Raw genomic sequence first — 13,916 nt, forward strand, 5'->3', positions numbered from 1 at the left:
ACAAAAAGGAAGAGTTCTACAACATTTAGTCTAGAAATACTGTTAAAAGGTAGTAAAGGAAAGGTCAGGACTTCCAAAGAACAAAAATAAAAATTTTTCAAAAATATTTAATAAGCAAAAGCAGTGAGTGAATTTTGCAAAACGAGAAATGCACGGCCAGTTAAAGAAACATAGTTGAAAGAAGAGTCTTAGAACTCTCATTGGAACATGAACAAAAGAAGAAGTGACTCTGTAAAGAAAACCCAGGCTGCTGTAGATCATTGCTTACATAGAATTGGAGATGCACCTGGGGCTTGGAGGGCGCAGAGGTACAGGTAAGAAATACCGAAGGTTGGGGCTGGGGCTGAGGCTGGGGCTCAGTGGTAGAGCGCCTGCCTACCTCATCAACATGTAAAAAAAATAAATAAATAAAATACAGATATTATTTACAAGTAAAAAATATTAAAAAGAAAGAAAGAAATACTGAAATGTAATGAGAGTGGGCACAGGAAGACCCGGGTGGAGTAGAGAAACACTGACGTGCTGTTCTTTTGGTCCAGGCAGGGACAAAATGCCTGCAACTCTCCCTCATTTGATCTTCTGTCTGTTGCTTATTCACTCAGAGAAGACTCAGCAGGCAGCAGCAGTAGATAAAGGAAAAGGGGGAAATGGAGAAGATAGTTAAGTAGAAGTCAGAAAGATCCCTCTTGCCTTCTGGAAACACTGAAGTGATGCTGCAAGACAGGAAATAGAGAAATAAAAACACACTCTTGTGCGTGTGGTGTGGAGAAATGAACATTCTTTTTGAACCTCAGTAGAATCAGAAATAATTGCATTTGGAAGACAATTAGACTCCCTACTAATACTGTTGAGACTCAGGGAAAGGAAAGCCTACATCCCCCTGATGTGAGGGGCTCAGTAGCTGCCAATACGAGGTCACCAGAGCAATGGAACTATGTTGCAAGCGAACACGCTGCTGGAAGAGTGTGTACTTACAAGTTTTTTTTTTTTTTCTGTCTACTTTGATGTCAAAGATTTCATTTGATGGTTATCCAGAGGCTGGAAAAATGAATAATGTGAATTTTGAAAGGAACTATGAACAATTTATCAATAATCCCATAAGGTCATTAAAGGAGTTTTTCCAGATGCTAAACTAATCTATGAAGCATAAAGTGAAGTTGTAAGTCCAAAGCTTGTCACCCATGTTCTTCCAGGTCACTTCTACCCACCCTTCCAGGAGGATGACAGAAGTAAGGTGAGCCCGTGCATTGAATGGGGATCAACAGATGCAGTTTCCCTCTCACTACCCACTCCAACTTAGTGTGAAAATTCATGCTCAATAAAGCAAAAATACTCTGAATGGAATAGCGCAACAAAATCTAACTGAGCCACATATCACCTCTAACAGTTTCGTCAACCATGCAGGTGGGTCACACATGTTTGCTGAATGAACGAGGGCGGAAAAAGACAGGCCACGTTACAGCATGGGAAAATGAAATATTCTAATGTGTTCATAGCACCTCATGTACATTATCTCACGTACTCTTTATAATAATCCCATGAGTTAGCAGAACAAATACTACCTTTCCACTTTATAGATGAGCAAGTTGAAGCTAGCCACATCACACATGTAGTTAGTGACAGTGGAAAGAATAAAACCGGGTTCTTCTGACCTTTACGTAACAATTCCAACATATACATTGCTTCTTTCTAATTAGACTTTAAAATACCAGGTTTCAAAGGTAAGGGTAATTATGCTCTGGGCTTACGCTGGTCATATTTTCCTATTAATATCCTTTAGAAAACTCCATCCCTATCACACAGCATTTTAACTGCCTGTCTGTATCCCTGGCTAGACTGTAAGCTCCCTGAGGCCAGGAGCAGCATCTGCCCTATTCACTGCTACACTCTATACTTCAGTGCTACTGTGAGGATCTTGAATGTCTGGGCCCCCAGCCTGTGGTGCTATTAGGAGGTGGTGGAACCCTCAGGAGGTAGAACCTAGTGGCAGGAAGTCAGGTCATTGAGGACATGCCTTGGGGGAGCGGTGATACTGGAACCCCAGGGGTACTGCTTCCTCACTGCCATGAGGTGAGCAGCTTCCTTCACAGCTGCTGCCTGGCCACAGGCCCAAAAGCAAAGAAGCCAAATGACCATGGACTGGAATCTCCAAAATGAGGAGCCAAAATAAATCTTTGCTCTTTTTTAGTTGATTATAATCATGGAGTTTGTTGTAATCATGGAAAGCTGACTAACAAGGATGAGATTCTTGAGGGGTGGGGCAGGGTTCCTATAATGACCTTAGATGTCAAATTAGCATGACCTTCCTCCTCACATATTTTAGGGAGAGGGTGGTGGCTTGCTGAGGTAAGGCAGGGGTAAATGCATCTTCCTCTGAATGCATGCTAAGTGGCTTTACACACCCATTTTAAATTACACCGTTGCAGAGTACAAATGAGTGTTCCATTCAACTCTCCATCAACATGTAAAGGTATGGCGTATGAATCACACAATTTCAAACAATTCAGTTGTAATTCTTCCCCTCCCTCCCACATCTTCCAGTTCTACCTTTGTTCAATGACTTTCTTTAGTAGGAAACAAAACCGGCTCATGGCTTCTAATCAGCAAACCCTAATAGTCTGGGGGAAAGAATCCCTGGGTTCAAGGAATCATCCTCAACAGATGCTCTAGGCTACTTCTTTAAACTCATTCAGAATTGTTTTCCAATACAATGAGAGTCCCACAGTAATTCACTCCGTGGACAAACAAGTTTTGAGGCATGGGAGGTGCCCAATAGCTCAACTTTGGAAAACCACAGTAGTTAAAGGGCATTCAAAGGGCATAAGTTTCACTTCTCTAAGCCTCTAATTCTTCAATGGTAAGGATAATTATATGATGTCATGGTAATTTGGCTCCCCAGGGTAGCGGCTGGGAGAGTGGAGGAGGGCTCTGATTGGAGCATTTGCCCATTTCCGTATCCTTAAAGCTCCTATTGTGGCATATTTCAAACCACCAACATGAAACCATGGCAGGCCAGTATGAACTGGCCCCAGTACCACACATTATACTACAGTAGGTGTATTATATTGCATTAGGACCTGCAAGAATATTATATGTACTAATAATTTTAAGTGAAATGACATATAGAAATCATACGTTCTAAGGATTTTAAGTGAGATGACATACAGCATATTCCTGGTTCAGAGAATATCTGTTTTCTCTCCTGCTTCCATTCCCCATCTTTTCTTCCTTGAACCACGACTCCTGTCTTTGACATTTCATTAAAGCTCATGGTTTAAAGGAACGTCTACTTTTCATTTCCAAATGGATCTCTCTAGCCTTGACTTCTTTGTTGAGCTCCAAATCCACACTCCATACTGCCTACCTGGATGATCAGAACTGAAACATTCTTGCTTGTCTTCTTACTTGTCTTAGCTTGGTGGATGATGACACCAACTATGATAATCGACATTTATCAAGTCCCTGCTTTGCGCCTGTATTGTCCTAAGCCTTTACATGCATTCTTTTAATCCTTCCCACAGGAGGAAATGCATTAATGTCGTCCCCATTTTACAGATGAAGAAACTGAGGCACGGAGAGGCCAATTTTTCCCAAGTCATATGGCTAATGAGTAGCAGCTTGGAATTCACACCGAGACGGTCAGGTTTTCAGCTCTTCCTGTCTTCTTAACTACTTATCTTAGTTGTTATTTCTATACTAGAACTATGAATAATTTATTAATTAGTCCCATTTACTTTGCCTCCCTAAAACTATTGAGATTTTATTCAGTACCAAGCCTTATTCTAAGCTTTGCTGTGTATTAAATTCATTTAATCTTCACAAAACCTCCTTATGAAGAAAATTCTTTTTCTTTTTTTTTTTTTTTTTTGCACTGGGGATTGAACCCAGGGGTGCTTTACCACTGAGCTACATCCCCAGTCCTTCTTGTTTTTCATTTTGAGACACAGTCTCACTAAATTGTTAGGGTCTCGCTAAACTGCTGAGGCTGGCCTTGAACTTGTGATCCTCCTCTTTGAGCTACTTGAGTTGCTGAAATTACTGGTGTGTGCCACTGTGCCCAGCTTTTTTCTCCCTTTTATAGAGGAAATGAAGGCACTGAGAGTTTAAGTAACTTTTGGGACTGGGACTCAGGACAGCCTAGCTCAGAGCCTGCAGTGTTAACTACCCACACTATTGCCTCCCATCCCTATAACACCCAAGTCCCATAGCTGGGAGTTCAAATTGATCACCAATTTCTGCCCTCTCTCTCCTAAGCATTTTATAAATCTGCTGTTTCCTGACTATTCCATCATGTCACTCTTAATTCTAGTGCTCATAAGAACTCGTGTGGCCCACTGTAAGTAGCCTCTTAATAGTCTCTCTGCTTCCAGGTCAACACTCTCAATAGAGTCCCCTCCTGTCCCCAGGTTCTCGAGAAAGTCAAAATCTCAGTAAGTCATGACACGATACTACATCATTCAGTGCCTCCTCCCCACAACCTACAGAGCTGTATTTTTCCCACTTCATTGTGTGTAAGCCTGAAGAATGCAGACTCCTGGTCCCTCTGCAGAGATTCAAATTCTGGACGTGCGGTTTAGAATTCAAGAATTTCCATTTTTACCAGGCACTCTGGTACATTCAGATGCACATGGCTTGTGGACTACACTCCAAGGAAAACAGGGTTACAGAACGGGTCCCAACCGCTGACCAGGGAAACATAAGCTGGTCTCTGCTTGCATCTCACCTCATCTGATGCTTCAGGATGATGGAGTCATTTACAGTTCCTCCAACTACCCAGTTTCTCACGTTCATGCCTTTGTACCTGCTCTCCATTATCTGAAACACTCTTTTCCTCCTTCCACTTGAAAGATTCCTCCTCAAAGCCAGTTGATGTTTAGATGTTATCTGTAGGGATGTTTCCTTAACTGGCCGGCCCTGACTTTCATGCCTTGATTCATACTTGAGGGTTAGCAGCTCTACTGCTGAGGCACAACCCCAGCCCCGGTACTAAGTTTTTAACACATGTGTCTCCTTCTAAACTGGGGCCTCCTCCAGGATCGCATCCTTCTTTTTCTACCTCAACTTAGCATAGAAAGTGCTCACAAAGCAGAGCCACATCTAAGTAGGGGGCTGGATGAGGAATGAAGATGGTGAGAATGTGAATTGCAATTACTCCTGAAAATCCTTCACTTCATCCACAAAGGGATGATTCACTTTCACGAATACACAAAACTGACACATGTATTTACGGTGGTGATGGAAACCCTAATATAGATTTTATAAAACTATGTACCCTTATGCACAAAATCAGTGCCACAAGAAGCTTAGTACATTTGAGATAAGCCCAGGGGACAGCAGACTCGTGGTTGCCATCTCAGTGTGCAGTTGAGTTTGGCTGATTTCAGGAATACATGCAGCTGTCTCCAGCACATGCACGGAGAGATTGTTCAAACCATAAATGCTCTATTATGCACTAAGAACCTGAAGTTCTAACATGAAAGTGTTACTGAACAAGAAAGTTGAACTCTTCTCATTATTAGTATAAAACCTACCCATGTGTAGCCAAAAGTACAATACATTGAAAAAGTAAGTTCCTGGGCCGTCCCTGTTTGACATTGTCTAATGTTGTCCCATGCATGTGAATACATGTGAATTTAAGCACTGAAGTCTGATCTGCTTCCCCCTGGGCCTCAGAACTGGGCCCTGATAGTGAGAGAGAAATTAAGGAGGAAAGTGAAATCATGCAGTCCACCGTGACTTGATCCTTCTCAAAGAGACACAGTTCTTATGCAACACTACTACTGTCTTCTGGGTATGTGGGGGGATGATAATGACATTATCTTTGACCTCAAGGAATCTACAGTCTTGTTAGGTCATAAGACCCAGGCATAAATAATATCACTGTGGATTCTAAAATAGAAGGTGGTTGTTGGGAGAAGGATAACATGGGGAAAACATTCCAGAGACAAAGATACCCAGGAAGGAGAACACTGATGTCATTCGGGAAGCAGTGGAAAGCTGTGCATGGTGGTGCACGCCTATAACCCCAGTGACTCAGGAGGCCAAGGTTGGAGGATCACAAGTTTGAGGTCAACCTGCACAAATTAGTAAGACTCTATCTCAAAATTTAAAAGGTTGGGTATATAGTTTAGAGGTACAACATTCCTGGCTTCAATGTCCAGGAATGAAGAAGAAGAAGAAGAAAAAAAAAAAAAACAACTGTCCAACTACAACAACAAATAAATAAATAAATATTACAAAAAAATAAAAATAAAGAAGAAAGAAAGAAAGAAAGAAAACAAACACTGGGCTCCGGCATGGATTTGTCCAACGGCATCCTTTTACCTTCCTGCTCACTCTGCATGAGATGTGCATGATCTGAAACCATCAATCATGTTTTCTCTTTACCTTCTTATTCTCTTCACACTGGTCCCTCTGCTTGAGATGCCATTTTCACCCATCAATTTGGCTACATCCTACTCAATCATTCCACTCCTGGTTTAAATTCCTTCTTATTTCTGTAGCCATAATATAGCCCATCATAAAAGAGTGAGTTAGTCATACAAACTGTAAGCTCTTTGAGGGAAGAATTCTCATATACTTTCATCAATAGCATAGTGCCTATTAGGAACCAGGAGTCCTAGAAATTTTTTTATTTTTTATTTTTTTGGTACCAGGGATTGAACTCAGGGTCAACCACTGAGCCACATCCCTAGCCCCATTTTGTGTTTTATTTAGAGACAGGTTCTCACTGAGTTGCTTAGAGCCTTGCTTCTGCTGAGGCTGGCTTTGAAGTTGCCATCTTTCTGACTCAGCCTCCAGGGCTGCTGGGATTACAGGCGTGGACCACGGTGCCCAGCTAGAAATGTTTTTTGAGCTACATTATTGCACACTGAGTGCTGTCTTTTGACTAGACTCTGGGTTAGAATATAAAGCTAAAGAAAAATTAAACAACAACTTAAGAATAGATTTAACTAAGAAGGTGAGATCTGTACACTGAAAATGGTAAGACAGTGATGAAAGAAATTTAAGATGACACAAGTAAATGAAAAGATATCCCATGTTCGTGGATTGGAAGAATACTGTTAAAATGTCCATCTAAAAATTCACTGCAATACTATCAACATTAAAATGACATTTTCCACAGAAATAGAAAAGTAATCCTAAAATGCACATGGAACCCTAAATTCCCCCCAAATAGCCAAAGCAATCTGAACAAAAAGAACAAAGCTAGAGGCAGCACATTACCTGATGTAAAATCTACTTCAAATCTATTATTAAAAAAAACAGCATGGTACTGACATAAAACAGATACATAGATAATGGAACAGAATAGAAGATCCAGAAAGAAGATCCAGAAATAAGTCCACACATTTATAGTTCACTGATTTTCAACAAAGATGCTTAGAACACACAATCTCAGCCACACAAGAGTCTCTTCAATAAATGGTGTTGGAAAAACTGTATATATATATATATATATATATATTTTTTTTTAATAGCTTTATTTTATTTATTTATTTTTATGTGGTGCTGAGGATCGAACCCAGGGCCTCACATGTGCGAGGCGAGTGCTCTACCGCTGCGCCACAACCCAGCTCCCAGAAAACCCGTATATTGATATACAGAAGAATAAAATTAGATCCTGGTCTTATTTTACATATAAAAATCAACTCAAATGGTTTAAAGACTTAAACTTAAGACCTGAAACTATAAAACCACTAAATGAAAATACAGAGGAGGGGCTGGGGTTGTGGTTCCGTGGCAGGGCCCTGGCCTTGCACATGTGAGGCACCGGGTTCAATTCTCAGCACCGCATGAAAATAAAATAAACAAAATAAAGATATTGTGTCCATGTATGACTAAAAAAAAATTTAAAAAGAAAAAAAAAATATAGGGGAAAAATCTCCATGAATTGGTCTGGGCAATAAAGATTTTGAATAGGAACTTAAAAGTATAGGTAACTAAAGCAAAAATAGACAACAGGATCTTCCAAACCTAAAAAGGTCTGCACAGTCAAAGAAACAATTACCAAAGTGAAGACAAATACTTGCAAACCACACATCTGATATGGGGCTAATGTTACATAAGGAACAATTCATTGGTAAGAAGACAACCTCATTATAAAATAGGCAAAGGAATCAGATGCTTTTCAAAAGAAGATATGCAAATGACCAACAGGTACATAAAAAATGCTCAACATCATTAATCATCAGGGAAATGAAAATTCAAACCACAATGAGATCTCACCTCAGATCTGTCAGGCTGACTATCATCAAAAAGACAAACTGTAAGTGCTGGAAAGGATGTGGAGAAAAGGAAACCCTTGGGCACTGCTGGTGGGAAGGTAAATGAGTAGAGCCATTCTGGAAAACAGTGTGGAGGTTCCTCCCAAATTAAAAATAGAGGTACCATGTGATGTGGCAAACCCACTACCCAATATATATCCAAAGGAGACTAAACTGATATGTCAAAGAGACATCTTCAGTCTCGTGTTCATTGCAACATTATTCATGACAGCCATGCTATGAACTCAACCTAAGTTTTCATTAAAGGATGAGAAGATAAAGAAAATGTGAGATATATATATTGAAATACCACTTAACCTTTAAATAGAAGGAACCCTTATAATTTGTGACAACATGGATAAACCAAGGGGACGTTATGTGTTAAGTGAAATAAACCAGACACAGAAAGACAATTATTGCATGATCTCACTTATATATGAAATCTAAAAAAAAAAAAAAAAAAAGAAAAACCTCAAAAGAGTAGAATGGGGCTGTGGCTGTAGCTCAGTGGTAACATGCTTGCCTGGCACATGTGAGGCACTGGGTTCGATCCTCAGCACCACATAAAAATAAATAAATAAAATAAGGGTATTGTGTCCATCTACAACTAAAAAAATTAAACTAAAAAAAAAAAAAGAGTAGAATAGTGGTTACCAGAGCCTGGGAATGGGAAGATTAGGGAGATGTTGATTAAAGGTCACAAAATTTCAGTTTGACAGTAGGGATAGGCTCATGAGAGCTATTGTACATTGTGGTGATTATAGTTATTAACAATATGTTGTATATTTAAAAATTGCCAAGAGTAGATTTCCAGTATTCTTACTACAAAACTTCATAAGAGTGTGAGGCAATGCATATATTAGCCTGATTTAGCCATTCCATGACATATATATATATATGTGCACATACATATCCATATATATATACATACACATCATCTTATACCATAAATATAAGCAAATTTTACTGGTCAATTAAAATAATAATAATGATAATAATAATAATAAGAAGAATAAGAATAGACCAGTAAGACTTGCTTTTCTGTTCCTACATACCTGAGATGCACTGCATTTGTTACAGACTAAAATCCATATGGTGAAATCCCAACCTCCAGCACATATCTGAATGAAACCATGTCTGAGAATAAGATCTTTAAAGAGATGATTAAGTTAAAATGAAACCATTAAGGTGGGGTCCTAATCCAATGATCAGCATCCTTTTAAGAGGAAGAAGAGACATCAAGGGTGTGTGTAAACAGAGGGACAACATAAAGACAAAGCCCAAGAGGATGACCCTGAACAGATGCCTCAGAGAAACCAACTCTTCCACACCTTGGACCTAGACTCCACCTTGATTTTGGATTTCCAGCACTTGACCTTGAATTTGTAACTCAAAAGTTCTAGTTTTAGAACTGTGAGAAGATAAATTTCTGTTAAGTCCCTCAGACTATGCCTTTTTGTTATAGAAGCCCTTGCAAACCCCTTCATTAATAAACTCAATCATCATGCTGTACGCCAGGCACTAAGTTCTTTATAAACATTTAAACATTCAAACACCTTTCTATCAGTGCCAGTGAACTATGATGGCTCCATTTCTGAAGAACGAGGAAGGGAGAAAAGAGTATCTCCTCCTCAAAGAACAACTCACAACTGTAGAGTTGGGGAAAGTACCCTTCTTAAGAGACAAGTATCAAGACGTGAAGATGGTGTTTATCACTAGTAATAACAATAGTAAAATCTTAAAAATCATTAAAAGCCAGCATTAACTGAACACTTATTGTACATAGGTGAGTGTCAGGCATATTATAAGAATTCTTCTCATTTTCCCCCACAGCAACCTTAAGAGGTAGGAATAGTTCATTCCCTTTATTTACAGAGTTTGGGAAGAGCAAGCTAGTTATTCAGTCAGTACAGAGAATCAGGATTAAGACCCAGATCTGTCTGATTTCAGTATCCTGCACATTGCCTAAGGAAGTGGCTGGGGACAGGTGGTGGGTTTTGAATGGGAGCATGAATTTGTCCTTGATGCAGGAGGTCATTGGAAGTAGCAATCTTTGAAAAGAAAAGATAGTAGGGAGAATTTAACAGTCTTAATTTAGCTTCTCTTATGGTCAGGTATCAAGCTTTTAACTTAGAACAGTTCTGAGAAACAAAAATTCTTGCATTTTTTGTTATGGACATCAAAATTGAACTTCAGGGAAGCTAAAAGATCTGACCAAGGAAGTGGTGGAACTGGAGAGACTGACATGGGAGGCTCCTAATCCTGCATCTGCCCAACTCCTCTGCACCCTCCTCTGCACCCGCATTTCTGACTGCCAAGGAATGCATAAGGCTTCCATGCTCTGAACAGGCAAGTTATATGTCACACCACAGTCTTTACCAAGATGCAGCCTCAAACATGACCAAGCAACCCTGCCCAAGAATGTTTCAAGGGGCCCCAGTTTTCTATGATGTTCCATGGAAAAAGTCTGATGGTCAATAAAGTTTGCAAGTGCTGCCCATTATCGTTGTCTTGCCTCAGAAATGGAGTGTACAGCAGCAGATTCTAAAGGTTTTGAGAAGTTCTACAGTTAAAAAAAAAAATCTGTTTCCTTCATTTGGCTGAAGATTTCCTCAATTTATTTGGACCACATTGGTCAGTTAATATACTTTGCAGCACCCTTTTAGAGATACTGCAATGTAGGACTAAACAGGGGGTAAAGAAAGGCAGGCTGGGGCTACTTTCTGAAACTAACCAAAATGCAGACTTTTTTTTTTTTTTTTTTTGTAATTTAAGAAGGATCAAACCCTTTGTTGTTTCCGTTTAGTTTGCTTTCTACTGAGAGAACAGTTGAAAAACAAAACAAAATAAAAAATAAATAAAAATGATAGGCAATAAATCAGAGGAGGGAAGGGCTATTTACATTCCCAAACCTCTTAGCTCATCCTGCACCTTCTATCTTCCATGCCAACCCCACCCCAACCCCATTCCATTCTCCACCCTCTTCCCTCAGGGCTGTTCTCCAACTAGGCACAAGTAATGGCCACGACAGCTTGCAATGCCTCCTGCCCCTAACCCTTACAGCACAGACATGGTGACAGAGAGGCATCAAAGGTCTACCCAGGGCAACCTGAGCTGACAGATTTCAGGGAAACCCAAGAAGCTGCCCGAGTCAACCATCTCTCTGCCACTCCCATGGGGTGGGGGAGGAAGACTGCCAACATTTCCTTTCAAATTTATGGGTGCTGTACTTCTTCTATTTCTCTTTCTGCTTGTTTTCTAAAATGAAGATGCAGCATTTGCAAGTTAAAGAACAGAAGGAGAAGGGACAGGAGGAGGAGGAAGAGGGAAAGATGAAGGAGGGAGAGAACAAAAGGAGGGAAAGAGTGGAGGAGGAGGAGGAGGAGGAGGAGGAGGAAGAGGAGGAGGAGGAGAAGGACTCCTCCTCCAGAGAATGCTCTGCAGGAGCTAGACTAAGAAAACCTACCGGCAGCACCCAAGCCCGACTGGTGTAAATTCTGAGCTGCAGGGGGGGACCCTAGCCACCCCTTAACCAAAGCCACCCAGATGCTTGGGCACCAGGCGCAATGCACCCTCTCCTTACCCACTCGAAAGATCAAATCGTCCTCGATGGGGTTCTCTTTTCGCTTCCCGGTGCTGTACATGCTCGCAGGTCTTTTCACAGCTTTCTGCTTGACGTGGCCGCTCCCTGGGGACTTGACGCGCCGCTTCACGCCTTCAGTGGTGGGAGACACGTCGGCGGACCGGATCACCTTCAGCTTAAACGGGCTGCCTCGTATGTGCTGGTCGTAGAGTCTCAGAGACAGGGTGAAGTCTCCTTCCTTCTGGACCGTGTACAAAAATTCGTAGGTGCCGTTTTTGTTGTCCAGGATCTCCCCGTCCGCCACGCTGCCGTCGGGGGTGCTCAGTTCAGCCGTGATGTAGGCATTGCCAGTTTTGCACAGCTCGCCGTCTTTGTCCTTGGTCGTTATGGTAACGGACATGGGCTGCCCGATGATGGTCTGCCGCAGCCCCTCGCCCGTGGCCACCGTCTCGGATGCGACCGCGTTGGTGGTCAGAATGGTCCCGAGGTTGTGGATGGACTTCTTGAGCCCCTCGGTTTCCACGATGAAATCCAGCTGATCGTTTTCACGCGGGTGCAGGGGGAAATCTTGGTCGGCCAGTTCGTTCAGCTTCTCGCTCATCTGCTTCTTCACCAGCAGCACCTCCGTTTCCGTGCCGTGGTTGAGGGCCTGCGCTGTGAAGTTGCTGCAGCTCTTGATGCTCTCCTGCCCCTGGAGCAGAGTATCCAGCTGCGACTGCAGCACCTGCCGGGAAACAGGGCTGGTGAGCTCTGTCAGTGGGACTCCTGCCAGGCACGCTGGGGCAGTGCCCTCCTCCTGCAAGAACCTCGCTCTACACCTGCCCACACAGAGCGAGCGGCCTTTTAACCCAGTGAACCCAGTTCTAATGCAAAATCCTAAATTGCATTCCCAATACCTTCTGGAGATTTCCCTTTGGCCTCCCCCTGCCTCATCACCCACCTATGTATTGCTTGGATCACGCCTTTAGATAACAGAAACCAAGAGCGTGGCAAACAAATTGCCACGTTGGACACCTAAAATATGTATTATTCAGTATCTTTCCTGAATGTTCAAAACTCCCCCATCGCCTTGCAAAGGGACAGAAACCAAACAGATGAAAAGCCTCCACAACTGAACATCAGAAGCGTTTCCTCCCTGCTTTTGTGAACAGACATGCAGAGTTAAACAAAGAATGCAGTCAGGGTTTACTTTGAAGTTGACTAACAGGTTGGTGTGGATGAGATGGCAATTAAGGGACGATTCCACATTATAATTAAGGAAGGAAAACAATCCAGTTTAACCCTAAACCCTGAAAGAATTACATGATACTCAACCTCACCTTCTGTCAAATTATAAATTGTTACTTAAGGTCACAGAATTAAACAGTTCTGCTGCAAACAGGAAAGAAAAAAAAAAAAAAAAAGAAAAGAAAGAAAAGCTAGATATTCTGTTGAATGAAAATTCAGTTACTATACAGTGGGGGACTTTGATGGACCCATTTGGGTCCCCTTTGTTGCTGTCAATGACATAGCCAGTGCTGTGAAGTGTCCAATACCACGTCTCTTTCAGAATATCTATGGGAACATGGAGTCTTACTTTGTGTTTGAGGCCATAGTTGACCTCCAGTTCCATAAGCAGCACGCTCTTTCGCACATTCAGCGTCTTCTGGAGCTCATCGAAGGTGGAATGGATGTCATCCACGATGCTGGCCTTTTGGTTGGTTAACTGATGAATGATTTCTGAGATGAACTGAAGAGCAGAATCTATTTCTGGGAGCCTGGGGATGGTTGTTAAAGATTATTATTTAAGATCACTCTGGAAGTGGTCCAAAGTCTCTCCAAACACTCTGTTCTGTCAAAACAACAAAATATCTTTCTATCCTTTCATCATCTTTAAAAAATAATAATGGAATAATGGAATGAATGAAAGTTTGAGGTTCCACACCTATTTCAATCTACCTTCTAATTTTAATAATTGATGGTACTAAGACTTGAAGGTCAAAGAAAAAAAAAGAAAAGACCCGAAGGCCTTTGAAAAGCAATTATGACCAGATACTTCTTTGTTCAGGGGATTGTTCTGGGCATTG

The 13,916-nt window shown here is 41.4% G+C and overlaps 1 protein-coding gene across 3 annotated transcripts in view; it reads right to left on the reverse strand.

The window, feature by feature from the left end:
* The window catches only part of Trim2 (tripartite motif containing 2), a 108,493-nt gene that overhangs the window by 22,201 nt on the left and 72,376 nt on the right, over window positions 1-13,916 (reverse strand). For all 3 annotated transcript variants that reach the window (XM_027926729.2, XM_071614599.1, XM_071614600.1), the window contains exons 5-6: window positions 13,427-13,607; window positions 11,851-12,574 (exon numbers count right to left, since the gene is read on the reverse strand). In XM_027926729.2, coding sequence (XP_027782530.2) covers window positions 11,851-12,574; window positions 13,427-13,607 — 905 coding nt within the window. The remainder of the gene's footprint in view (window positions 1-11,850; window positions 12,575-13,426; window positions 13,608-13,916) is intronic.

This window comes from Marmota flaviventris, chromosome 7 (genome assembly GCF_047511675.1).
Source record: "Marmota flaviventris isolate mMarFla1 chromosome 7, mMarFla1.hap1, whole genome shotgun sequence".
NCBI lineage: Eukaryota > Metazoa > Chordata > Mammalia > Rodentia > Sciuridae > Marmota > Marmota flaviventris.